This window comes from Telopea speciosissima, chromosome 1 (assembly GCF_018873765.1).
Source record: "Telopea speciosissima isolate NSW1024214 ecotype Mountain lineage chromosome 1, Tspe_v1, whole genome shotgun sequence".
In the NCBI taxonomy this organism is placed as follows: Eukaryota; Viridiplantae; Streptophyta; class Magnoliopsida; order Proteales; family Proteaceae; genus Telopea; species Telopea speciosissima.
The window spans coordinates 4,267,572-4,294,999 of record NC_057916.1 but is presented as its reverse complement, the minus strand read 5'-3'; the positions used below and the strand labels follow the sequence as shown (position 1 = coordinate 4,294,999).

Below are 27,428 nucleotides of genomic sequence, written 5' to 3'. Positions count from 1 at the left end.
TGACAAAATGACCAACCTGTCTCATGCTGAATGCCTGGGCGCATGCTCCCATTGGTTCTTGCACTGGTACAAGGACCACGCGACCAAGCAACTCTCTCCAGTGAAAATGTGGCCTAGAAAGAGAGTTAGGAATTTGAATACTCCATGAGATTTGTAATTGTTGATGGTAATACATATCATTGTATGGTTGAGTATATATGTTTGACATCAAGTTGAAATGGAAATTTATCGAACATTATTATTCAATTAAGAGTGTAAATCGGTTTGGTTTCTAAGCCGTAATACAGACCACCCATGTGATTTGTTGTAGTTAGTTAGAGTCTTAAGTTAGTTATGCCAGTTGGCAATGCCTATATATATATATATGTAATGACGACACTGAATTAAATGAGATTCCAATTATTATCAATCAGTTTCCGTTGTAATGGACTCAAACCTTAAACCGAACTAATTAATAATAATTGGTTATAAGTATTAAAACTGACACTGATTACTAATGGTACCAGCCTAGAGACTCAAACTCGAGACCTCCTAGTGAGTATGGGTATGAAATGCACCAGAGCTCATCAGCTCTGTGCTAGTTGTTTTGTTTGCCATAGGTTTCAATCACACGGTCACATTGGTTCTAGGTTTAAGTTTCCTCCACCCATGGACGATGGTTCATCCACTATCCTAAGGTTCATAAATCCCTCCTAGGGTTTTAGTATATTTTAAAATATCCTCCCATTTGAGTTGGGCTCACATTCATGTACGTGAGCGTACGAGCATGGCTCACAACCGTCAAGATAGAATCCACTCCATGTGGGTCCCACAGGATGGATTCCATCTTGACGCCTGTGAGCCGTTCTCATATGTTCACGTATGTGAACGTGAGTTGGACTCCTCCCATTATCCTTTCCCGCCTAAGGAGACCAACTCAAGGGCATTCCCAAGAGATCAAGTGCTTCCCCTAAATCCAAGCAGAGCACAAAAAGCCCCAAAAGAAAGCATCTACTCTTTTAGAACCTACAAGGGGCGAACAAAAATCACAAACCCATCCGGGGTGCTTTTTCAAACGAGCGTGTGCTGTGGCCGTGCCGTGTTGGGGCGGGGCGTGGGTGAGGCAATACGGGCCAGCCGCAGTGCAGCCTGTGCCCAGGCACATGGGGTAGGCACAATGACCACCTTACCCCCTGCACAGGCTGCCTATGTGCCTGGGCGCAGGCTACGTCACAGAGAACATTCTCTCATAACTTAAATGGATACATGTGTCCTTTTGGTATGGACATGTCTTTAAAATAGATACATGACCATATGTACAAGAGTGTTCCAGGGCATTGATTTAGAATCATTTCTAAGATTCCATATGATTTAATTCACACCGTTGAAGCCCTTCAATTCAATTGGCATACCCCTTCAAAGGGTTGCCTGAAAGGACACCTACACCTCTATAAATAGGAGTGCCCAGAACATTCTAAAGCATCTGATTTTCGTATTCTCTCTCTCCCCTCTTGCTCCTCTGTCATTCAGTTCTGCATATTGCTTTGCTTTCTAGTTGTTTTCTATTTTCTGAAGTTGAGCACAACCAAAGGGCAATTCGATTCCTTTACTTCCGCCTGCCCCTATTATTGTGTGCGCTCCACACACAAGCAAGACGGAATGTATCGCCTTACCCCTGCTCAAGTTGGGGTAAGATGATACTTTCCACCGCACTTGTGTGTGGGGGTGCAAGGCAGTACCGGACAGGCGGAAGTAGAGGAGTTGGATCCACCAAAGGGTTTCCTGACGGGGCCTAGTTAGAGAGTGCATGCGGACTAGAGGTCAATAGAGGTTGTTTTATCTTGAGAGACCAATTCAAACCAACCCGATGACACTAATAAGGGGGAACTAATTAAGGTCTTATGAAGAGTGACCGGTGGCACGACTCATCCCCACTGATTGCTCATTGAAAAAAATTAAATAAATAAATTCTCTGTCACCTGGGTAGGTTCAAAACCATGTCAACGGCCATAAGCCAAACCTCCAAAGTCTTACGCAAGCTCATAACCATTGACACTCTCAAGATGCCTACCAGTACAACCATCCCTGCCCTAGTCGTGTTCCAACTTTGAGAGAGAGAGAAAGCTAAGTCCCAATCTAAAAGCCTATTCATTCATTTCGATTGAAGAGATCAAAGCCATGTAAAAAAGTTTTATGTCATAAGATGGAGAAAAAAAATTAAGCTGATGTTTTCTGTGCCGCAATGTAGCCTACGCCCAGACACATGGGATTGTCATTCAAGGGGGGCAGGGTGGTCATTTTACCCACCCCATGTATCTGGGCCTAGCCTGCGCCCCGGCACAGAGACCATTTGACCAAAAAATTGGTAACAACAATCAAATAACACTAAAAAGATGCACTTCGAATCTAGTATTATTGAAGAAATAAAAGACAACAACTGGATCTGGAGTAAAAACAGAGCATCATCATTTCACAGAATATTTGTAGCCTTCTCCAGCGACACACTATCTTCTCCGTTCACCTCTCCAGCGGCGCCGCTCGAGGTCCCAGTCTGTAGTGGTTGAGTACGCATAAGGAACTCTATCCTCTCATCTATCATCTTCAATTTTTCATCAGCAAGCTTTGACAGAACTTTTAAAACTGTTAAATCAAGCTTGCTCTGATCAAGTAATTCCTTGTTTTTCAAGCATTGATTCATAAGCCTTTTCAGCTCAAGCTCCCGGTTGTTCTTGCGAACCTTCACCAATTTCTCCTCTACTCTGGCAATCTCTTGCTTGAGAAACTCCTCATAGATCACCTTCTTCATAGGCATTACAGGAATGGTTATGGAGGGGAGAAGTAGTGAGGAATGGGGGTTCCTCTTGCTCCTCCTTTTCACTTATATAAGTAAAGGTACTTATGCAGTTGGTACGAGGTGAGGAGCTTTGTTCTTATCACCTGAGAGAGGGAAAAAAAAAATCCAATGCAGTGCCTTGTACTTCGGGCCTGAGAGATTGACATGTGGAAGATCCGACATCCAATGGTGTTGAGCTCGAGAAGAAAAGAAAAAAAAACTAGATCAATTGAACTTGCACCGTTCGATGAAGCATCTTCCACATGTCAATCTCTCAGGCCCAAACTACAAGGCACCGTAAAATTAAAGAATTGCAGAGGATTTTAATCCTTTGAGAGAGATATTTAATGTAGAGTAACGCTAGAAAGTTGGTATAAGGAAACCTTTTTAATTACTAAAACCTGAAACGGAAAACAGTTTTATTTTTCTATGGGTCAAAACCAGCAATTTTCTGGAAGAAAAAATATCCTCTGCAGTGCCTTAATCTTGCAGTTCGAGCTTGAGAGCTTGACATGTGAAAGATGTGACAACCAACAGTGCCGAGCTCGAGAAGAAAGAAAAAAAAAAATGGGTCAATCGAGCTCCCACTGTTGGATAAAGCATCTTCCACGTGTCGAGCTCTCAGACCCAAACTGTAAGGCACCACAAGATGACGGAATTGCAGAGGATTTTAATCTCGTGAGAAAGATATTTAATGTAGAGTAACGTTAGAAAGTCTATATAAGGGAACCTTTTTAATTACCAAAATCGAAACGGAAAACAGTTTTATTTTTCTATGAGTCCAAACTTTTTCTGGAAACAAAAAAAAAAAAAAAAAAAAAACCTGGATCAATTGAGCTTGTACCGTTGGATGAAACATCTTTCACATGTTGAGTTCTCGCCTTAATGCTAGTATTTTAAATAACTAATCAAAACAAAATGAAGCCCCTGTAGTTTGCATAAACTTTCATAGGGGAAAAATATGAGAAAATACTAAAATACGAACTATACTTAGAAAGTGACATATGCTTGATGTCTTCGGTATTCTGTGCCCTGTGGAGTATAGGGTTTAGCTTTTTCTAGTTGGTGGACCTATCTTCTTCTTGGGATCTAGGAGCCCTTTATTAGTGTCTTTGTGGGGTATCTTTATGGGGTATGTCCATGAGGTGCTTTTATTAGGGTTTCCTTTCTCTGTCTGTTGATGTCTTTTTCCTTTCTTTACAATAAAATTGATATTACCTATAAAAAAAAAATTCTTGGAGAATTCTTGGAGAGAACCTCCCTGGAAGAAGAGGATCGAAGTATGAGACAATTACATTGATGAAAGAGATATCCCTCATCAATAGCTAATTCTTAGGTGGTGGGGGTGGAGAGGAGAGAGAATAAGGGAAAGAGAGGGACATTGTTACAACTTACAATATCGTAATAGATGGAGGACCATGTGTACTCCTTGAGTGTTTTTTACTGTGGGCCTTAAATTTCTCAGGAAGATAGTACTTAGTTTTGTTTGGGTTCCATGAGAGTGTGTCTCTTCCTTTTACAATTCTGTTCTATAAACCCTAAATTATCCCTGCTATTTGAAAAATCCAAATTACCCCTAATACCCTCCCCTCTCCTCATGGATTCTCCTTCCAACAGTGAACAGTCCACCGTTGCTCCACCATCATCTCGATCTTTATTTCTCTACTATTCTTTGTCTATTCGTTTCGTGTAATTCCTCTCGTAAGGGGCAAAAATGACTATTCTACTTTTTACCTGAACATTATTCAGGTGGGATTCACCCCCTCTTAATTGGAGAGACTTGAGCAAATAGATCGAACAGACAATTAGAGGAGATAATTTTACCCATCACCCCCTACCTTGCCCTTTGTATCTCCCCCACTCTCACCCGAATTGTTATCGTATTCTGTTCGCTACCCGAAAAGGATCGTCCTATCCCCTCACATGGGGGCATCAAATGACAATCTAACCCCCTGTCCGAACATATTGCCCGAGAAAGGTTAAATCATCATTTTGCATCCTATATAAGGGGACTGAACGGTCCTGTTCGTTCAGGAGAGGTTCACCCATCCCTCCCATCACTTTCACAAACTCTAGAATAGAATTTCAGATATTACAACATATGATGATGAAAGAATAGGGTAAGCTTTTTTGAATTCTTCAAGAATTGATGGGTGGAAGCCATTATTTGATAAATTGAGAAAAAAGACAAATTGGTCATGTTTCCTATCCAATCCAAGAAACCGAATAGCTACGTCATCTTCAATGCGAAGAAGGAAATGAAGATGTTGAGGTGTTGCGGGACTTGGTGGTTCCGGTGGGAGAAGTGAAAATTGTATTTTCTATGAGAACTAAAAAGACGTTAAAAATAAAAGTAGGAAACTTTGGTCATGTAGTAGGGTGATACTTTTCAGGGGGTACTGGGGTAGGTAGGGTGGCAAGGGATTTTTATCCACTGCTGTAACTGCAGTGCTATTGTACTTATCGTGTGGCGCTGCAGGTGTCATGTGGGGCCCACTATACACACATGACACCTGCAGCACCGCATGATGAGTACAGCGACGGATTAAAGACCTACTTTTGCACCCTTCAATGTCTAATCGCAAGAGCCAGATTGCATTCCTTTTCCCCTTTAAAACCTAAAAAGGACATTGTCCTGGCATGTGGTTCCTATATCCGAATACAGGATGGGGTGAAATGTCCGCCTTACTCTCATAAAAGATGGAAATTCTTTACATGTTGATGTTTCTACATGCATTCCCACTAGCTCTCATGCTACTACAAAGCCACAAAGGCCATACTCCTGAACAAAGAATGTATTCTCATAAAAAAAAAAAAACAAAGGTTACTTGAGCAAGCAACACAAGAGAGCATGGTTCGTAATCTTGGTATTGATATCAATTTTTTTTTACCTTTTTACCCTTGTCCATATAGGTGGATCGAATCAGTCTCAGTCGATACCAGACATATTCGACCAAAATCGACCAATCCGATCCGAGATTACGAATCATGCAGGAACCCATCAATGAGATGCAACAAAACAATAACATATAATAGATGATAATAAGGTCATTTGATGCGAGTTAGAGAGAGACTGTGACAAAAGTGTAGTGTATTAGTGTATTCTACTCTAGAGGTTGAAAATCTTTTTACGAAAAAAAAAAAAAAAAAAAAAAAAAAGAGAAAGAACACCACTCGATCGAGTGTTGTAGCGTGTACTTGCGTAAAAAACTATCGGACGCAAAATGATCGCTTCACCCCATGGGAAGTCAGGGGTGTGTTGATCATTTTGCATTCAATTGTGCCCAAGTGCAAGTACACGCCACACCAAACGATCAAGTGGCGTTCATTTTCCCAATAAAAAAACATAAAATTGAGATCGCTGCTGGTAACGTGGTTCCTACATCAATCCACCATTTACTCTCGTATTTATCAATTCAGATCATCTACGGTACAGTTGTTTGTAACGATCTGTACGGCATAGACTAGGCCATGCATGCAATGACCTCCTTACCCGGCGGGCAAGACATTTGAGCAGAGCTAAGGCGGGTCTTTATGCGTATGGCTCAGGCCCCTACGGGCAGCGCCGTAGAGGATCTGGATCCCGTATTTATTGATGGTGGTCAGAACTCAGATCTCTATTCCTCTCGAGAGTCGAGTCTAATCGGAAGGGTGGAGTCCACAAGTGACATCGACGAGACATTCTTTTTTGGGTCCCATAAAAAAGTTACTTCGACGAGATTCCATTTGTTGGAGAAAAGTGGATTTTTATGGCCCCAGTGTACCCCTGATAGGTCGACACGTTTCATGGGCGAATCCGACGGCTAGGTTTGAAAATCCGAAAATCAAGCCTAATTTCCCAGGATTTCCCCTCTCCTCTTCTCTTTGGCTCTTTCACGCGGGAACCTCTCCTCTTTGCCTCTTGCCGGAGCGCAGCGCAAGAGCACTCTCACTTTCCTCTGCAACTTCATCAACTAATTCGTGTTTGCTGCCAACCAATCTCTAATCAAACATGAGAGATCGCTGCTGGTAGCATGGTTCCTACTTTCTACACCAACCCGAGAGTGAATGTTACCATTTACTCCCGTATTTATTGATGGTGCTCAAAACTCTATCCCTACGAACCCCTTCCTCCTTTTGGGCCCCATAGGTCCTGCCTTTGGTTGTTTTGCAGCTGGTTCTGTCCCTTTCCTTCATTTCTCAACGATTACCCATCTACTGGTTCCAGGCACAGGACGAGCGAGTGTGGTTCAGTTGATAGACTACCATAGTGAGCTGTTAAATCTCAGGTAAGCCCTCTTACGAGCTTTCTTTTGGAAGGAAGGTATCTTTATTTGAAGCTTTGTTTAATTAGAAGCAGGTTATGCTTGGGTAGTGAAACAGAGTGAGATAGATTTCACTGCCTTATGTTCTGCTTGCCGCAATTTTAGGACTTGGGAGTAGGAGAATTGATCTGTTTGCGTATTGCTTACAAAGTGTTCAACAAAATGTTTAAGTGGATTTTTTGAGTTTTTAGAACTTTAAATGTGAAGTGAGGAAGTCGACACTGTTTGGATTGCTTTCTCTGTTGAAGGGTTGGTTTAGAAATTTCTGAATGGGGTTGAACATGGTTGAGTTGCCCTTTTTTAATTTTTTTGGTGTTCAATAGTCACCAATCGAAAGCTTTGCGATATTTAGTTGGACACTGAATTGGATGAGACAGACGCAAGTTTATAGGTTTCAGCATTTGTTCCTATTGAGTTAGGGCCCATTTGATTGAACGTTGGCACTCGTTACCTGGAACATGCAAATCTGATAACAGGTTCTTTTTTCCCCTTCCTTTTTAAATCTAACATTTAACTCTACATAGGCAACCCTCTCGAGTTTCCGGCTGTTTCCGTCATTGAAGTAGCCTTTCGTCGCCCTACCCCCCCTATAAGTAAGTTGAAGTCACTATCAGCCCTACTGAAGTACCAAAGGTGCGCTCCGCCCGGTGATTAAGAAATTGGTTTGTGATTGAAGGAAGGAGGGCGGCGGCGTTCGTCCCTCAAAAGGCGACCAGCTTTCAATACTACCGATTGATGCTATGTGGATGTAGATCACCTGGAGGCCCTTTGGAGATAGGCCTTATGCTGCTAGGCCAGCTGTAGAGCTATATCTGATCTGTACTTCCTTGCCCGAGTGGAGCTGATATACCTGGACCACGTCGACTGGTACCTGGGTGAGAGAGTGTTACGGCAGTTTGGGATTGATCAGCCGGTTCCTGATCCGCCACCCCAATCCTTCCATGCATCGCGTATTGGTGTATTTAAAGACAGATGGATTAACTAATTAACTCCCCCCCCCCCCCACCACCAACAAAGAAAAAAAAAAAAGATCCTTTATGTTGAGATGTTGGGAGTTGTAGTCCCACATCGGTTTGTTCTGGTCCTTGGTGCTTTCATATACTTGAGGAGCTCTCTCTACCTAATGCCTTAAGGTTTTGCGTTGGATCCTCCAACACTTTAGGATTAGTGAATGATTTTTTAGTCAAAATATGGAGCAGAAACTGTATTATTTATTTTGAAGGTTGCTAGCATTACTTAAACATAATAACCGGATAGGAAAAATAGTTACAGGGAACTTACGCCCCCTCCCCCCCCCCCCCAAAAAAAAAAAAGAAAAGAAAAGAAAAGAAAAACAGAGTTGCAAGAAATATGAATTGGAAATGTAATGCATTAATGTCATGACCGTTTGCCATGCTAGAACAAGTGAAACTAAGAAGGATAGAATAATCTTCTCAAAACACTTGCTGGATGTGTCATCAGACTCCATAAACATGCTAAGGATTCCATTACGCTAGGCACTCACTTTAAATCTATCTTTGCATAGCATGCCCATGTTCTTAAGGAATATGTGATTCTTGTTGTCCCCTACTTTATATTATTAGCAGGTTGATGGCACCGTAATTCAACATGCAAGACAGGTTTATAAACCTTACAGTTCCTGTAGGTAGTGGACTCTATATGGCTATGGACCACGACAATTCAATAAATCTTAAAAGTCCATGACTAAAGAACTATATTATTCACATAAAATCAATTCAAAATTTGATCAAAGTATCCCTGCATTATATCAAGGCAGTCTAGTACTAATCTTAGCAGATGTGGATATAGATGACAATGGATAAATTCAAATAGCAATTGCAGAAGCAAAGAAAGAGCCATATGATAGCAATGCAGCCAGCCCAATGGTCTCGTAGTTAATTGGGTCATGGGCTTCTTTCTCTTTGGGTTTTATTTTATCTTTTTGTTGGTTGAACCGTTGGTCAGCGAGAGGGAATAAAATAATGGAATGGCTTGTTGTATTGATGGAAAGGCCCCTCTATTTATAATAGAGGGGAAGTTACAAATAGTCTAAGCTAGGCAATGTGGGATTAAAACCCACATAGCTGACATAAGCTAACTGCACTTAATAACATAAAAATACCCCAAAAGGACCAGAATACCCCCACGGTATTCTGGAGTACATATATTCTAACACTCCCCCTCAAGCTGGATTATACTAATATTAAAGAAAGAAGATCCAGCTGGACTAAAGGAAAAAAGAACTCCATAACAATGCTAACACTACCCCTCAAGTTGGCGCATACGAGGTACTAATGCCCAACTTGAATAAAATGGGAAAAGATAAGTTGTAGCAGAATCCAGCTTCAAGATGAACGCAGCTCCCAAATAAACCTTTAAGAACTTGTAAAATTAGATCTTCAAAACTTGGGCAGACTTGATCAGTAAACTTTCACCAATCTTTAGCAGCTGTCCAGTGATGAATCTCGGATTGATAATCTTGAAAGATAAGTGACTAGGGTAGCGAGCAGATGTATCAGGCAGCAGTAAAGAGCAAGCAGCGGAAAAAAACAACCCAACTATAGAACCTCATATAGGCAGGCAATAACCAAACATCTTCAAAATTTTAAGACCAACCTCCTCCTTGTGGCAAACTCAACCTAATAACAAAGTAGATACCCATTGGCAATGGTGAAACCTCTGACCTTCTATGTTTTGCACGAAGTGTTCCTGCAAGTTCTGCTTTCTGCAATGGCTGCAGGTATACTGTATATAATCCCCCCCTCACGTGTAATACACATGGACATAACAGGGATGATGCAAGATATAGGGCAAAACATAATATTCCAGAATTTTCCAAGAGCTGCCAAGGGTAATGGAAAAAGAAGAAATGGCAATGAAGAGAATACCATTAACTTCCAAGGTGGTTATGGGTTATGCCAAAGGTATGGTTTGGGAGGTGGTGAAGAAAAGAGCAATGGGATAATGAAGTACGGAGTAAGTAATGCAACATATAAATCTCCAACCATCTTCAAACAATCAAACAAACACTTTTGATGGAAACTCCTAACTCCAATATTCAAATTTGACAAATATACAAATCTGATTTGAAGTAAGGAAAGGCTCCATTCTTCAAGGCTTGATCAATCTTCAAACAAGGAGGAACAAGAGTGCAAAAACCCCAATGTATAAACTCCCACATGCTTAAAAGAACAAACGAAGATATCTGGATAGCAATGGATTGTAGAAGCTTCAACAAAAATTGGATCAGATCTGAATTAGTAACAATGCTAGGATTCAAGCTCCAAGGTGAGCCAAATATGAACCAGAAAAGCTTCACATAACTGAATAGGTTTGTAGTTGCAACCAAGAACTGTGGAACACACTGTTGTAGTCCCAAATAAACTGATCTCCAGGATAGCAGATTCGAGTCTTCAAGAATGAAAGAAATTCGATCTCCAATAGTAGGAAACTCAGTCACAATAATAGGGCAGCAGGATACCACATAAAGGCAGCAGTAACATGTTAACTAGTCATGCTTACAGAAGCAAATCAATAGAACTAGCAAGGTAGGTAGTAAAGCTCAATAGAACTAGCACATATAAGATAATCACTCAGTAAATCCAATAGGTAGTTGAAGCAGCTAGCCACATAAGAACAAGGAAAATCGGTTAATAATTGGAAAAATCGAGCCATAAGAATGAACTTGAATTTTTTCCAAAAATTATTGATGAATGATGCTGAAATATGGTTTGAATACTCCTCTGATATGTATAAGACTCTCCTCAAAATATGAGCTTGATAGGAAAACCCTAACCCTAAAATCGATTGTTGTTAGGGTTTTAGAAAACCCCGAAATTGAGATCGATTTAGGGAAAGGGGGTTGTAATTGATGATGTAGACATGTAAAAGATGTTGTCCAAGGCTGCTAGAATGGAACCTCCAATGTGAACAATCAATCTCTAGTAAGAGTGAGACCTGATCTTCAAAGGGGAGAGACTCCAAAAAATTGCAAAAGTAGAGCAGGGTAGCATTACCGCACTACACCAGCATAAAGGACCTTCTTCAAGCCTTGAACTGATGAAGGAGAGTTCTCTTTTAATGTTAGAACCACCTCCAAAGCACTCGAACAACAGCAAACATCCCTAGCCTAAATCGATTTTTATCAGGGTTTTGGAAAACCCTGGAAAGAAGAGATCAATTGGGGTAGGGGTCTTAAAAAAACTTGGATAGGGGCAACATTGAGGTCGATTGGTTCTTGAAGTGGGAGGAATTAGCCCTCCAAAAATTAGCAAAAACTGAAACCTGAAAGTCAGAGTTTTTGGTAAGTAACCAAATTAGCAGGTTAAGGAATTTTTGCTGTAGAAACAAATCCAGCCATTAGAAAGGGTCCAAACTTAGGTCGAGTAGGGCTTGTAGTAATAGGGAATCACCCCCAAAAGATCAGTTGCATCTGAAAAAGAAACACCAAAATTGATTTGAGTCAGGGTTTTGAAAAACCCTGACAAGTTGAGATCGATTAGGGTGTGGTGGCTGGAATTAATTAAAGCTTGGAGAAAAAGGAAATAGGGAATGAGGATAATGGAATAGGGTAGAAAGGGGCTGGAGAATGGTGCATAGGGAGCTCCAATGGTGGAAGGTCAGCCTTCAATAATAATAGGAAGTCGATCTCCAAAAAATTCTGGAAAACCCCAAATCACAAAGATGATTCTAGCAGTATTTTACTATAAAAAAGTAGATAGAATAGAGGAGGGCAGCAACTAAATCATTGGTCAGGGATTTTACCTCATTAGTGCTGCCCCCTTACAAGGAGAAGAAGAAGAAAACCAGAGAAAGAGAAGCCGAGGAAAAGGAGAAGGGAGAGATCGATGGGGAAGAAGTAGGGAGAAATAGGGTTTTTTTTCCTCTCTCTAACCTGGCTAAAGGGTGAGATATGGGTTTTTGGGTCTTGCCTTTATAGGTAGGATTTTCAGCTAGTAAGTGCAGTAGTAGGCTGGATCTCGTTTTAGTTTCATAATTGAGTCTTAAATATATTTAAGAAACAAATTTAGAGTAGTTTTCTCTAATTCAAGTCCATAAATGTATCTTGTAATCAGATTTATCAGTTAATGGAATGGTGTATGGTTTCTTTTGTGTGGTTGAAAGCAACCATAGTTGTTTATGGTGAAAATTTTAATGGTCTCAGTTGCTTTATCTCTAATCTCAGGTCAGATCTTTCCTGTGCTTGCTAATCTGGTTTGCTACTACTTCTAAGTCTCTGAAATTGTTCTTTGTGTATTTCTTCAAACCAACCATGTTTGGGTCGTAGGATCCCATGTGAACTTGAGAATGTTTTGAAAGCAACCATGTTTAGGTCGTAGGATCCCATGTGAACTCGAGAATGTTATGGTTCCTCCAAAGCAGATGTGATCACCATCAAAATTGCACAACTTATAAATTTAATACAGCTTACTCTTAGAGGCATACCCATGTGATTATTTGAATTATCTGGGAGGGGGGTCATATGTACGCAGCGTTACCTCCACTTCACACAGAGGTTGTTTCCCAACTCAAACCCTCGACCACTAGGTTGCAATGGAGCAACCTTACCATTGTGCCGAGGTCTGCCCTCTGAATCAAGCCCTTGAATATCTATGTATATTCATTTGGTATAGGGTATTCTTAGTATTTAGGGCTCAAACTATGGCTCCCTTATGTGGACACAAGTAGGTTTAGTCACGAGGCATTGAGTGACAGCAATTGACTGTTACATTCTGTACTCATGCGATGGTTTCTTAGGGTCAAGATGTATCCTTGGATGCTGTAGAAATTCAAACTAAAGGCTCAAATCCTGGCTTCCTCTATTCAATCTCACCCCAATGGTTGCCTATTTCAGCTCATTATTTAATTGATAATCATCTTTTAACCTCTTCCCACTCACCCCCTATTTGTTAATTAACATGCTTGAATGATTGTTGAGTTTAAAAGCAAATGGTTGAACTTGACTACTTATTTTGGCCTTGCAGTGTACTAGGTTGGAAACTCTTGAGGCCCAAAGGAGAAGAAGTATGAGACAGTGGACGGAACCTCAATTCTTCAAACCCATCCTCCCTCCATTTAAACAACTTGTAAGTCTCTCTCTCTCTCTCTCTCTCTCTCTCTTGGTATGGTAATATCTGGTACATTGCTAATCTGAGTTGTTTGATCTAGTCCATACCTAGAGCTTTTCTGAAGCACCTGGTTGATGAAATATGTGAGGGAGAAGGAGAAGCCACATTGATGAACCATCGATGTGCCCGGAAATCCTGGCGTGTGAAGGTGAAAGGGTTCTGTTTCACAAAGGGCTGGGACGATTTTGTTCGTGATAATGATCTTGGCTTCGGGGATTTTGTGGTATTCGCATATAAAGGTGCTATGGTCTTTGATGTTAAGATCTTCAATCGAAATTGCTGTGAAAAAGAATACCACCATCCACTAGATGATAAGAGTAAGTTTGTGTTACAGTGGCTCTGTCTTGGCATTGTTCATGATCTGTACTCAGTTTTTGATCGATTGTGTTGGTGTGGCTTAGCAGTTACAAATCCTCGAAATGGGCGATTCACGACTCCCTTCAATGGACCAAAGGCAGCCCATAATTCTTTTGAGATTTTAATAACAAAAAGTAAATTCAGGAAGTCTCGTGCGGTGAGTGAGTTTAGCTGTAATCGTTTGATTGTTCTGAAATGCGACTTTGATATGATTGATACAAAGTATTGTTGTATGTTGCAGGGTATTCCCAAGTATTTTGCGGCAGCTAACGGTTTGATCGGAAAAGTCTTCCTAGCTATCTTTAGAGATGAAAAGGGGATTTCATGGTCCGTGAAACTGATCCAGGATAGTGGCCGGGTGCGCTTGGGAAATGGTTGGCTTGAGTTCTTATCTGGAAATCGCTTGAAGGAAGAAGACTTGTGTGTTTTCAAGCTCGTTAACTTTGAAAAGATGTCTGTAATTATATGTGGAATCATCCCTCAATTCGTTTTCTTTCTTCTTAATTTTGAGGAAACCCACCCAAACTTTTCTGTGGGAACTTAATACAAACATATATCTGATTATTTTCTTTAAATGCAGAGGAGTTGAAAATGCGATTGTGCTTGATGTTACTGCATCAACCTTTTCCTCCTCCTCCTCTGACGACGACGACGACGATGGTGATGATGATGATGATGATGATGATGAAGATGATGATGATGATGATGATGATGATGATGATGATGTTGATGATGTTGATAATGATGAGGGATGGACTTCTGTGAATTGGAAGAACAATGACCGGATTAGGATTAAACCACACCATCCATTCTTTGTGATCTCACTCAGGCGATTTAACTTTAAGGAGTCTCGTTTGGTAAGAGCATTCAATTTGTGATTATGAAGGGGAAATTTTTTTCCCCTTTTGTAAAGTATGAGAAGTGGAGGTTGTGGGTTTAATTGATTTACCTTTGCAGAATATTCCTAGGAAATTCGCGAGAGGGAATGGTTTATTGGGGAAAAGCTTCACAACGATTCTGAGAGATGGAAAGGGAAGGAAATGGAGGGTGCGTTTGAAACAGAGCAAAAGCAAAGGAGCTGTCTACTTATATGGTAAATGGGCTGAGATCTCAGCTGGGAATGGATTGAAAGAAGGAGATACATGCAAGTTTGAGTTCATCATTCGCAGGGGAAAGTTGCAGGTCATGGAATTCCGCTTGTTATGAACTTTGAATCTTGCCATGGAGACTTGAGTTAATGAACAATCAACTAACTATATATTGTACAGGGATGCTCAACCATGCTGGTTAAGGTGTTTTTTTTGGAGGGGGGGGGTTAAAAGCTGCTCAAGGTGTTCCATGTTTTGTTTTTGAGTAGTTTAATACCTACAGATGCAACTGTCCGTTGTGAAATTATATTTTCACTAAGTTTTCACTAAGGCTGTGTTTGTTTGTTTAGCAAAAAGCATTATTGTGATTAGATCGTAGATTCAATTTTAGATTATTGACGTTGAATTTTATTCTTGACATGAGTTTTTCTTTCCGGAGGGATTTCCTTGGGGCATCTCCCCATTAAGTATTTGGATCTCCCCTTCATTGCATCAAGGTTGAGGGTCCACCATTGCGCCCCCATGCTTAATGACCTCTGGAAAGCTAAGTTTTATCTAATGCAGGGAGGGTTGAGTTTGTCTGCTCTGTTAGCAGCCCCTGTACGTATCTATTGGTTGGGAGCCTTTGGTCTGCCCTCCTCAATCTCCCATCAGGTGAAATCTCTGATGACCGCTTTTCTCTGAGAGGGCAGTGATAGCAACAAATTCCTCTACATCATTAGTTGGGATGTGTCAAATATATGATAGATGCAAGTACTCAGGTAGGTTAGCTGCTTCTTATTCTTCCTCTCTCTCTCTCAGCATTATTTTATTCAGCTGCTGAGTTGGGTATGTTTTCCTAGCCAGCAAACAGGTGTTGGTGCTTGATGAGGCGGACTGGATTCAAGATTCAGGATTTAAAAAGACATTAAATTCAATTCTTTCACAGCTCCCAAAACGGCGGCAAACCTTACTGTTTTCAGCAACTCAAAGAAAGTCTGTTCAGGATCTAGCAAGGTTAAGTTTGAAGGATCCAGAGTATATCAGTGTGCACGAGGAGTCTGTAACTGCTACTCCTAGTCGTTTGCAGCAGACTGCAATGATTGTTCCTCTTGATCAGAAGATAAACATGCTGTGGAGTTTCATAAAGACACATCTTAATTCTAAGATCCTTGTGTTTCTTTCAAGATGCAAGCAGGTAATCCATGCCTCTTTTTCTTTATTTTCACTTTCTTTTATGCATTTGTTTGCAAAGAAATAGTAAAGACACTTATGGAACTATTTACTCATGACTACTTGAAAAGCTTATGCAACTCCAGAGGCGTATAATAGAAATATTAAATATTAACTATCCTCAAAATTAGTCAAATTAAGTTTCTGAAAAATTTCCCGAAGATGTTTTCGTACATAGTTAAATCTTGGGGCCAGGTGATGGCCTGGTGCCTTCATAACTAGGATGCAGGACAGATTCCATTATTCAACGCGTTCACCATGGTGCTCACCCAGCCCAAAACTGAACACATCAAGCATGGTTACACGTACGGAGAAGCCTCGGTAACCTAGGTAAACTCCATATTGAACAGAACTTGGAAAAGATCTTATGCATTGGCCTCTGACAGGTGACTTCATGCCAAGGTGGCATCTAGGCAATACCTTGAAAACTTTTGTTTCATATTGTGAAAGCATTACCACAGCCTACCGCTGTATAGATAGATCCTATTTAGACAATTTATTGGACTTACTGCAGGTTGTGGATTGTGAAAATGCCCCTGGTCTATCCCTGCATCTACATCTCTATAACCATTTGTGTTTCACTAGATATTGTTTTAGATAACGAATCACTCTATCGAACAGGTGAAATTTGTCTTTGATGCATTCAAGAAGTTGCGACCAGGAATCCCTTTGAAGTGTCTGCACGGACGGATGAAGCAGGAAAGAACAATGGGAATATGTTCTCAGTTCTGCGACACGATCAGTTCTCTTTGCAACTGATGTTGGATCAAGAGGACTTAATTTCAATGATGCAGTTGACTGGGTTGTCCAGGTTGGTATTGATTTGTCATTCGAACGCCAAATCCTGGACCCACCTTTTCAATTGTTATATCTAGCCAGTCAAATCTTAGAGAATTAAAATATATTTATCTAGGTGGACTGTCCGGACAATGTTGCATCTTACATTCATAGAGTTGGTCGAACTGTTTGTTATCCTTCGGGTGTGGTTGGGGGGGGGGGGAAGTCAGTTTTATTTTTGTTGTTTTCAGAAACAGAAATGCAGAAAAAATTGCAAGAGGCAAAAATACCGATTAAGGTCTTAAAGGTAAATTTTATTATTTCTTTGACCTTTATCAATCATTGATCTTAATTAGTTTAGGAGCAGCTTACGCCACTAGGTGGTTCCTAAGTGTGTTTTAGTTTTGTATCTATACTATATTTTGCAATCCATTACTTGCTCATTTTTGCCAACTCGAAAAGACTATTGTCTGTTTCTAAAGCATTTGCAGAGTTGTTAAGTATCCAGATATGCAATATCTAGCTCAAAGGGCTTTTACCATATATTTGAGATCTATATATAAGCAGCAGGATAAAGAAGTCTTTGATGTGATGAAACTGCCACTGGAAGATATCTCTGCATCATTGGGGCTTCCCATGACGCCTCAAAGTCCGTTTCTTGAATCAGAAAATCAAGGGGAAAAAATTACTTGAGGAAGAAGGTCCACCTCTTCAACATGGAAATGTTGGAAATTCGTTTGTTTTCATCCTACTTGGAAATTTGCTTTTACACTGGACATATACGAAGATTTACATCTCATCACTTCTCAAATGAGACTAATGAGGAACAAGAACTGATGATTCAGACAGGACAACAATCTTTCAAAACCTAGAAAGAGGCATTTACCTGAATTGTTATCCCCTCCAATTCGCTGCCCCCTCCAATTCCTCACATGAGGGTGGAAATGATCACCCTACCCCCTGCCCAAAAACACTGCCCAAGGTGGGGTCCACTCCCCTCTATTAGAGGAATTGGAGGTGCCTGCGAATTGGAGGTGATAATTATTCCATTTACCTAATGACTAAGAGGATATACTATGAGCCTCCCAAAGGTATTCTCTAGCAACAAACTCAAAGAGCACAAGTAAAATTTGAAGTCCATCTTGAATTCAATGAAACTAAGCTCCAACCCTTTGTACTCACCCGGTGGAATACCTAAAGCCGAAGCCTCTAACAGTGTGCCTCATCTGATGAAATATAGAAAAGGGCATACCCATTGTACAAGGCTTCCGCCACTACGGGTCTAGGGTGGGTCATAATGTATACAGTCTCCGCTTTACAATGATTACTATGTCACAATGGAGGCACCTTACTGTTGCGTGAAGGTCTGCCCTCTTCATCTGATGGAATGTGGGTGTGCTAAAATCAATCATTAGGCTCTCTACCTGTGGCTTTTCCATTATCATTTCCTTTAGAAATCAAGAACTTGTAATGGTCTTAATGCAGATTTCCTCTTTAAGCAAATTAATAATAAATTGTGAGTCTTACTTTTTTACCCTTTAGTTTGATACATAATTTTTCCCAATGAGGGTAATAGTGTCCTTTCATATGTATACTCAAAAAATGTACTTGAAATTACACTTTACACATAGGGGTGTCAAAATGAAACCGAAACTGAACCGGGTACCAAAACCGTGAAACCATTTAATAACTTGTTCAATTTTTGTTTTAAAATTGAGATCGTTTAATTAAATGGTTTAAATCGAACCAACCGTTTAAACCGATAATAAACCATTTAGAGAACTGTTTAAACTGAAATAATTATTAATAATATTTAATGACAATTAATGGTAACAATAAATAATTAGTAAATATTTAATGGTACAGATAAACAATTATATAAAAAAAATGTAAGAATTCATTCAAATTTCCATTTCAATAAAAAAATTAAGGGTAAATTACACATCACCCCTTGATTTTTTGAAAAAACTCAAATCATTTTTTGATATAAAAAAAGGATAATCTTAAGTAGCGCTATAAAAGAGTGAAATGAATTGTTTCACTATGACCTTTTTACCCTTCTCAATTAATAATTTTCGATTTTTGGAACCCAATTCTAACCTCGTTGGGGGACATTAATTCGACAGTTCCGGAAGTCGTTAGTTAATACACATCTTTGACTCAAGATGTTTCCTCCGTCCATCGTTAACTCAAAACTACTACTTCTACTTCTACTTGAACTTGAGAATGTAATTAAATTCTCAAGTTCAAGTAGAAGTAGGACTAATTTGAAATACCCTTAATTACCCCCATATGTCTATAAAAAGGACCCGACACTCTTCTTCTTCTTTGTTTACTCTTCTTTCTTCATCAAGAGAAAAAGAGAAAGCTCGGCACGTTTAAATGGCAACCATTAATAACTCATCATCATCATCATCATCATCAAAACCCAAAGCATTAATCCATTTCATAGTTGAAGCTCGGCATGTTTTAGTGGTAACCACGAATGATGGTTCTGAAATCATTGTTGTTGGGCAGAGAACGTCTCTGTTACCAGAAAAAGTATTCGAAATTGAGTTGGGTTTCCTTCTTATTCCTCAATACTGTGACTACTACATTGGTGAAATGCTTAGACAGCTACAAATCTCTTCACCCTCTATTGAGAATATGAAACGAGCAATATCCAATTATGCTTCTCAAGTGGCCTTGTGTTTCATAGAGACAAGCAGCAGCTTGTCACAACAACCCATCATTGGACATTTTTATAGATCTTGATGTTCCGGTCGTCGGCGAATATCGAAGAGTTACCGAAGCCGAAGGTGATGGTTTTACGTTGGTTCCTGTTTCACGAGCTTCGATTGAGGCTTTGGAGATTAAGAAATTTGATGATACTGCTCCGTCATCTTCTTCTTCTATAGAGACTTGTATGATTTGCTTGGATAAATTCAAGAATGGAGTCGATATCACCCCTTTGCCTGGCTCACATTCTTTCCATACTCAATGTATCATCAACTGGTTGGAACACAAGAATTTGTGTCCCTTGTGTCGCCATGAAATGCCTACGGAGGAACCTAATTAAATTTAATTAGGAGTTGTATTTGATTATGGCAATAATCCAAAATTAAGATTACTTTTAATTTGAATTAGTAATGTCTTGGATCTTATCACTATTAATATGAGATCTAATTAAGACGTGCATTTCTTACTTTTTTTTTTTTGGAGATAGGAGGGGTATCCGACTTTAGACCGACCGCATTTCTTACTTTTGAGAGCAACTTAGAATATATAACCACGATGATCGAATTGCTTGGTATTGATCGTTCCAATCCCATCCAGTACCTAATCAGTATTAATTATATTTTATAATTTTGTTTAGTATCAAATTATCTATTGGTTTATCCCCTCTCTACCCCCCCCCCAAAAAAAATAAAGGATTAATTATCTATTGAACAAAAAGGTATTTACAATTTTAAGATTGGAAAAAATTTTTTAACCCAAAGAAAAGTCTAATAGTCAATTGAGTAAGAAACAAACCAATACCCAATCATATGAGATTGGCCAATCAGGGTCAATTAGGGCTGGGTTGGGCTGGACTGAGCCTAACAAAGTTGGGCCTGGGCTAAGATATCTCAGCCCAACCTAGGGCCGGGTTGGGCTTGGGTTGAGCTACGAGGACTCAGGGTTGGGTTAGGGTTTTAAAAAACTCGGCCCTCTTTCACCCCTAGGTAGAACATGTCACCAATTGCATCAACAATTGTTTAAAGGTTTTTTTTGGGGGGTAAAAAAAGAAAAAACAATATAATTTAGGGGACGCTGTTCTCTGTGCCGTAGTGTAGGCTGCGCTCAGGCACATTGTGGTGGGCGCAATAACCACCCTGCCCCCCCCCCTCACAAAGTCACAGGCTGCCCATATGCCTAGGCGTAACCTACGCTTTGGCATAGAGAACATTCTCCCATAATTTACTGAAGAAAAGTAGTTTGTCATACTCCCGAACAGAGAACTTTCTCAGGTTAGTTGTACAAGTTGTACATTAGGTGTCATAGTACAAAACAAATTGTTTAAGGTAACATTTGTATGCGATATGATATATCTGCCAATGAGGGACTCTGTGGGCTTAGCCAATGCTGCCTTCTCTCCGCTCAGTCCATCAAATCATCCTCTGGTATGATTTGATATATATCAAACCCCATTAGCTTTTTCTGTTTTTCTCGTGGTTCCTGAATAAAAATCTTCATCATAAAAATTTTGGATAATGTTTTAGTTTGACAATGAAATGAAAGTGGTTTTGTGCTCGAGTTGTTTTCACCACTGTTTCAAAAATTCGGTGGATTTGAATCATAATTAGTCCTGGTTGAATCTGAATCTGTTTATTTTGGAGAATATCTGAAACATGGCGATTCAAACGTTCATCCATCGGTTTGGATTTATTGACTATGTTGAGCTCAGATTGTTGGATGTCCAATCTACCACCTGTCCATATCCACACCAACACTGTTGCACTGCCAACCTGTAGGGAATTGAAGAGGATAATATTATAATAACGCTTCAAATTCTCTCCCCTCTTTTTTCAAATCATGCTAACCAAACACCTCCTAAAACGTATAAGGAGAGAACGGAGAAGGCGACACACCCGACATCAAAAGTCAAAATTGATGGTGGAAACAAGAACGGTCTTGTTCTAGAAGGCCAGAATTTTGTTGTAAGCTTTGGGCTAAACTTGCCACGTCTCTTACGTTTAGAGAGTACGAAGAACCCTTTCCTCCTTTTGGGCCCATGCTTCAGCATTTTTGCTGTTTTGTAGCTGCTTCTGTCTCTTTCCTAAGTTTCCTTCGTTTCTCTGATTTAACGATTACCCGTCTATTGGTTCCAGGCACAGGACGAGCGAGTGTGGTTCAGTTGATAGACTACCATAGTTGAGCTCTTAAATCTTCAACCAGGTTTCAAGTTTCCTTCTCAGGTAAGCCTTCTTACGAGCTTTCTTTGGGAAGGAACGTATCTTTATTTGAAGTTTTGTTTAATTAGAAGCAGACTATGCTTGGGAAATGAAACAGAGCGAGATAGATTTCACTGTCTTATGTTCTGCCTGCCGCAATCTTAAAATATAGGACTTAGGAGTAGGAGAACTGATTTGTTTGTGTATTGCTTACAAAGTGTTCAACAAAATGTTTCAGTGGGTTTTTTGAGTTTTGAGAACTTGTTCCGTTAGTAAAATCTATTTACTCGTGTGAAGTGCGGAAGCCGACGCAGATTGGATTGCTTTCTCTCTTGAAGGGTTAGTTTAGAAATTTCTGAATGGGGTGAACATGGTTGAGTTGCCTTTTCTTTTTTTTTTTTTGGGTTGAACAGTCACCAATTGAAAGCTTTGCTATATTTAGTTGGACACTGAATTGGATGAGACAGACGCAAGTTTATAGATTTCAGCATTTGTTCCTACTGAGTTAGGGCTCATTTGATTGAACTTTGGCACTTGTTACCTGGAGCATGCAAATCTGATAACAGGTTCTTTTTCCCCTTCCTTTTTAAATCTAACATTTAACTCTACATAGTTCTTAGGATATTGGTGTATTTAAAGACTGATGGATTAACTAATCAACCCCCCCCCCCCCCCAACCAACAAAGAAAAAAGAAGATCCTTTATGTTGAGATGTTGGGAGTTATAGAGTTAGTCCCACATCGGTTTGTTCTGGTCCTTCGTGCAGTTATAGAGTATAGGTTTGTTCATATACTTGAAAGCCCTTGTCTAAAGAACTATATCAAAGTACCCCTGAATTATATCAAGGCAGTCTAGTACAAATCTTAGCAGATGTGGATATAGATGACAATGGATAAATTCAAATAGCAATTGCAGAAGCAAAGAAAGAGCCATATGATAGCAATGCAGCCAGTCCAATGGTCTCTTAGTTAATGGGTCATGGGCTTCTTTCTCTTTGGGTTGCTTTTTTTTTTTTTTTTTTTGGGTGGGGGGGGTGTTGATGGGCCTGGCCAAAGGGTGAGATATGGGTTTTTGGGTCTTGCCTTTACAGGTAGGATGTTCGGTAGTTGGCTGGATCTCGTTTTAGTTTCCTAATTGAGTCTAAAATATATTTAAGAGACAGATTTAGAGCAGTTTTCTCTAATTCAAGTCCATAAATGTATATTGTAATCAGATTCATCAGTTAATGCAATGGTGTATGGTTTCTGTTATTAGAGAAAGGTTTCTTTTGTATGGTTGAAAGCAACCATAGTTGTTTATGGTTAACAATTTAATGGTCTCAGGCTCTCAGTTGTTTTATCTGTAATCTCAGATTAGATCTTTCCTGTGCTTGCTAATCTGGTTTGCTATTACTTCTAGCTCTCTGAAGTTGGTCTTTGTGTATTTCTTCAAACCAAGCATTGTTTTTACTACATATTTAGTACAAGAAATCAGTTCTGGAGATTATTTTATTATACTCTGTTTTAATGTTAGCTTGGGACTTCTTATGCTTACAGTTTGTCAAATAGATGCTTCCTCACGTTTAAGTATACATGGTTGGGCAACTGGGCTCCCAACTCAATTAGCAAAATCTTTAACCCAAATGCAGGTACTATGTTTAGTCTCCTTGAGTTGTGCAAGTCTGAACCTAGGAAAAACCAGCAGATTGGCCTTATCATTCTTCAGCTTTGTCTCAGAGTCTCCTGAACAAGGTCTAATTATGAAATGGTAATATGCTAACCTAAACCTGGAAAGGTGAGGTTGGTTGGCATAACAGGTCAAGAATTAACACTTAATGACGTCTTATACTTTTATAGAGGGTTCCTATAATTCATTTATTTTTTATCTGCTGAGTGAATGATTCGGTAATAGAAATAAATGGAGCTAATTAAAATGACTTCTGAAATCTGAGACACATTGACTATCCAATCACAAACCACAGGGTTGTCTATTTAATGATTAACAGGACACACCTCAACTCCAAATTTATGCGTGTAACAAAATGCCAAGGTCCATGGCCTACGCCATCTTGCTGTCGCTTGTCAGTTGGTTTGGTTTTCTTGTTGACAGTTCTTGGATCAAATAACCTTAAGATTTAGGGTTAGAGGCCATTCAGTTTGAAAAAATGTCAGATGAATTCTCTTTTGTCAACCTTCTGAACCAATAGAATCTTACCTCTTTGAGGAAGATGGAGTTTTGTCAATGTTTGAGTCTTAGGATCCTATGTGAACTTGAGAATGTTCTGCTTCCTCCCTAACAGATGTGATCACCATCAAAATTGCACAACTTATAAATTTAATACAGCTTACTCTTAGAGGCATACCCATGTGTGATTATCTGAATTATTGGTTGGGTTTCCTGACAACTCATTTTTAATATCAATTTCTGCACCAACCCCTACCTTCATTCTGAATTCTGGCAAGACTTTACTTTGAGGATTATTTAATTACGACTCCAGCTCTTGAATAAAAAAGGGGGTACCCAGTGCAAGAAGCTCCCGCCACTGCGGGGTCTAGGGAGGGTCATATGTACACAGCCTTACCCTCACTTCACGGAGAGGATGTTTCCCAACTCGAACCCTCGATCACTAGGTTGCAATGGAGCAACCTTTCCAGCTCTTGAATATCTATGTATATTCAGGTTCAGTTGGTATTGGGTATTCTGTTAGGATTTAGGGCTCAAATTTTTGCTCCCTTATGTGGACTCAAGTAGGTTTAGTCACTACTCACTAGGCATTGAGTGACAGCAATAGACTGTTACATTATGTACTCATGCGATGGTTTCTCAGTGTCAAGAGGTATCCTTGAATGGTGTAGAAATTGAAACTAAATGCTCAAATCCTGGCTTCCTCTATGCAATCCCACCCCAATGGTTGCCTATTTCAGTTCATTATTTAACTGATAATCACCTTTTAACCTCCCCCCCCCCCCTCCTTTTTTTGTGTTAATTAACATGCTTGAATACTTGAGTTTAAATGCAAATGGTTAAACTTGGCTGCTTATTTTGGTCTTGCAGTGTACTAAGGTCCCTGTTTCTCCCCGAAAATGCATCCTCCTTTGACATTACACAGGCACCCAATGTGTGCTGAAGTAAGTTTAGCTTGTTGGTTTCTCTCATGACATTAGACTGTGTTCATTTTGATGTTTTACAACATGCTTGTATTTACTATTGACTTTCCTGCAACTCGGGATTCAGAACTTTTGAAGGATTTTTCTTATATTTCTAAAATCAGAAGGATCCGACTGTTGAGACACTGTTGTCACAAATCAAATTGATTGAAGGCGTATAATTAGATAAGGATTCTTTTACCATCTGGTCGTTTCTTTGTGTTTCCTTTTTGTAGATTATCGAACAGTTCCAAAAGTGTCATGTTGACCATCCTGTTGCAAAATTCTTTGGAGAGTGTACAGACCTGAAAATTAAGCTCGACCGCTGTTTCAGGGAAGAAGTGAGTCCTATTGTTAATATGCGAGTCTTTCATATAGGGTCTTGCTCCCTCTGTCCCATCGCCTTCGAAAAGCACAAAGTTTTAAGGGGAGAACAGTTATTGCATTAAAAAGTCTTCCTTTCCATTTTTCCCCTTCACTGTTCATTTGAAATGAGCCCAAAATGGAAAGGAAGACTGACTGCAGAACAGAGGGAGTATTTGTTTAGCTGCTGCTTCTTATAGATCGTTCTTAGGGTTTAAAGGTTAAATGTTCATTTCTTTCACAGAAAGCCTTGAAGCGAAAGGAGAACTTTGAGCAGAGTAAGAAGCTGAAGGAGAGGCTACAAGCACACAGGATGGAAACTGCTGAGAAAAGCCAAGACTAAGTACTACATTTGTGCAAAGTGATAATAAGAGGCTTAGGTCAAAACTGTGAATACTATTTTTTGTACAAGTATTCAAACATCACAAGTTACATTTATTAATAAGGTTGAAGGAAATCAATTAAGGAGAACAGGGAAAGATACCTAAATAAGTTCCTAGTTTTAAGTTTTGCCCATCTCCTGCTGTCTCTATTTTGATATTATAAAATACGAAGACAATTTTTGATAAGCAAGTGGCAAACTTACAAATTCATGACCTCTCTCTCTCTAGATATCTCAAAATGTTCATAAGCAATAAAGTTTCTAGACATGCTCCTGAAATTCTCATTTATTGTTTGTTGATCACAGTCGTCTTTTGTAGAGTGACCAAGGACTTGGCAAAGAGCATGAATTATCAATCTAGTCTATTCTTGAACTATTTTCAAACTTATTTTGACAGCATATTAACTACTTTTTCTTAAGATTTTATTTTGATATTATTTAAAAGGAATAGGTTCTCTAGACCGCTAGAGGATACACTAGCATTTCTGTGTCTATGGCTCTCCTCCTCATATGAATGACCTCTCTGCCCTCCCATATATGATACTATTTTATTGCATCTCATTAATGCATTTTCCCTGTACCACTTGCTCAGAGAACCCTCACACTACTTTAAAGAGTGGACAAACAGAAATCACAAATCCTTCCAAGGAGACCCTGGGTCCACGACTAGGAGAAGCATCAAACTCCTTGACAGCTTCACAACAGACAAAATTTTGCTGCTACCCGGTTGCAGGAACTTTCCAGCTACCCAGGTTTGCAGCCAAAGAAATGGAATCTTGAAGGATATTTTGGAGAAATACCTACAGGGTATTTGTGAACCCAAAGGGGAAATGAATTATTTTATTTCTTTGGCTGCGAGCCCAGGTAATAGGCAAGTTTGTGCAACCAAGGTAAAAACAAATTTTTTTTTTCTTTCTAAAACATCAGGTTCAGTTGGAATGGAATAGTTTTACTATGTTGTGTTTTGCGTCTTTTTTCTTTAGCATTTCTGTTCATATTTTCTGCTATCTGCGAATCTGTGATATCGTTTGTGCTAATAAGCATGAACTACTAGAACTCGTTGGATTCTACTCCTTTGATCCTGATCTTTAGGGAGTGTTGGCTTCTCCTCAGAGCGATATCCCATGTTTGTCTTGTGATTCCGAAAATGGAAATAATTTACTACATTTGTCTCCTAATCTATTTTGGAAAGAAAAAGCCAAAAAAAAATCTCCATATTTGGTACTGATTCTTGTTCAATACATGATGCTTATTCTCAACTTTAACATAGTTGTGTACTTGTGTATGATAACAATGCGTAACACTTCATTTACAAATAATTATAGGGGCGCTGTTCTCTGTGCTGCAAAGCAAGCCTTTGCCTAGGCACATGGGGGTGGACACAGTGACCACCCTACCTCCTGCACAGGCTGCCCACGTGCCTAGGTGCAAGCTGCGCTGTGGCACAAGAGCTTTCTCCCATAATTATATTACAACTCCGACTTATTATTTCAACCCTTCACAATTGCAGAGTTTCATTGAACAGTTGTATTGACTCAAATTTTCTGTTTTATTGAACAACTTTCATACCAATAACAGTGTAACTTCAAGCTTTATATTTTGCTAGCATGATAAGCAGCCAACTAGGTTGCAACAATGCAATTTCACTAGAGGGAAACCTAGTAGGATTTATATAATTTTGTAACTCAAATTCAAGCACTTTCCTTTTCACACCTTCCATATACTTCCGTGTGGCAAAAATTACAGTAGGCATGGGAATGGCACCCACACTCTTGGTGCAGAGAGAACTGTCCCCAACGGTCAACACGCCCCCTCCCCACACCTACACCCAACGCTGGGGGCAGTGATTATTCAAATGCAAGCTCTCTGACCGGCTCCACCCTTTTGCTTACCTGAAAGCCTTGCTTCTGAGTTACAGAAGCAGAAGCTCAAGATGCCAACCAAAACATGCTCAAAGAAAAAAGGGG

General features: G+C 39.7%; 4 protein-coding genes and 1 long non-coding RNA gene across 6 annotated transcripts; 4 read left to right on the top strand and 1 right to left on the bottom strand.

Annotated features, from left to right (window-relative positions):
• The first annotated feature begins 7,381 nt into the window (after positions 1-7,381).
• LOC122659378 (COX assembly mitochondrial protein 2 homolog) lies at positions 7,382-25,504 on the top strand. 2 transcript variants are annotated; one of them, XM_043854495.1, is made up of 4 exons: positions 7,382-7,495; positions 24,625-24,698; positions 24,953-25,057; positions 25,324-25,504. In XM_043854495.1, exons 2-4 carry the CDS (start codon positions 24,654-24,656, stop codon positions 25,420-25,422), a joined length of 249 nt encoding a protein of 82 aa, XP_043710430.1. In that variant the 5' UTR covers positions 7,382-7,495; positions 24,625-24,653; the 3' UTR covers positions 25,423-25,504. The 2 variants fall into 2 exon arrangements, with proteins under 2 accessions (XP_043710430.1, XP_043710427.1); XM_043854492.1 differs by lacking the exon at positions 7,382-7,495 and adding an exon at positions 21,498-21,615.
• LOC122659370 (pheromone-processing carboxypeptidase KEX1-like) lies at positions 13,807-14,868 on the top strand. The gene is made up of 2 exons (XM_043854485.1): positions 13,807-14,054; positions 14,176-14,868. The coding sequence occupies exons 1-2, from the start codon at positions 13,810-13,812 to the stop codon at positions 14,477-14,479; spliced, it is 549 nt and encodes a 182-aa protein (XP_043710420.1). The 5' UTR covers positions 13,807-13,809; the 3' UTR covers positions 14,480-14,868.
• Positions 13,926-14,178, bottom strand: LOC122659413. Its single transcript, XR_006332518.1, has 2 exons — positions 14,142-14,178; positions 13,926-14,100 (listed from the first exon to the last, which is right to left on the bottom strand). It is a non-coding gene; the product is annotated as an uncharacterized LOC122659413 (long non-coding RNA).
• Positions 15,408-16,660, top strand: LOC122645456 (DEAD-box ATP-dependent RNA helicase 32-like). Its single transcript, XM_043838765.1, has 3 exons — positions 15,408-15,450; positions 15,536-15,866; positions 16,523-16,660. Exons 1-3 carry the CDS (start codon positions 15,437-15,439, stop codon positions 16,658-16,660), a joined length of 483 nt encoding a protein of 160 aa, XP_043694700.1. The 5' UTR covers positions 15,408-15,436.
• Positions 19,061-19,736, top strand: LOC122645399 (E3 ubiquitin-protein ligase RING1-like). The gene is made up of 2 exons (XM_043838709.1): positions 19,061-19,219; positions 19,377-19,736. The coding sequence occupies exons 1-2, from the start codon at positions 19,061-19,063 to the stop codon at positions 19,734-19,736; spliced, it is 519 nt and encodes a 172-aa protein (XP_043694644.1).
• Positions 25,505-27,428: the final 1,924 nt, after the last annotated feature.

Coding starts and splice junctions, on each gene's coding strand:
- LOC122659378 (XM_043854495.1), top strand. CDS start 24,654: ATGCATCCTCCTTTGACATTACACAGGCACCCAATGTGTGCTGAA. Junction 24,699..24,952: donor GGCACCCAATGTGTGCTGAA/GTAAGTTTAGCT, acceptor TCCTTTTTGTAG/ATTATCGAACAGTTCCAAAA. Junction 25,058..25,323: donor ACCGCTGTTTCAGGGAAGAA/GTGAGTCCTATT, acceptor TTTCTTTCACAG/AAAGCCTTGAAGCGAAAGGA.
- LOC122645399 (XM_043838709.1), top strand. CDS start 19,061: ATGGCAACCATTAATAACTCATCATCATCATCATCATCATCAAAACCC. Junction 19,220..19,376: donor CGTCTCTGTTACCAGAAAAA/GTATTCGAAATT, acceptor TGTGTTTCATAG/AGACAAGCAGCAGCTTGTCA.
- LOC122645456 (XM_043838765.1), top strand. Junction 15,867..16,522: donor TTCTTTCAAGATGCAAGCAG/GTAATCCATGCC, acceptor TCTATCGAACAG/GTGAAATTTGTCTTTGATGC.
- LOC122659370 (XM_043854485.1), top strand. CDS start 13,810: ATGATTGATACAAAGTATTGTTGTATGTTGCAGGGTATTCCCAAGTAT. Junction 14,055..14,175: donor CTCGTTAACTTTGAAAAGAT/GTCTGTAATTAT, acceptor TATTTTCTTTAA/ATGCAGAGGAGTTGAAAATG.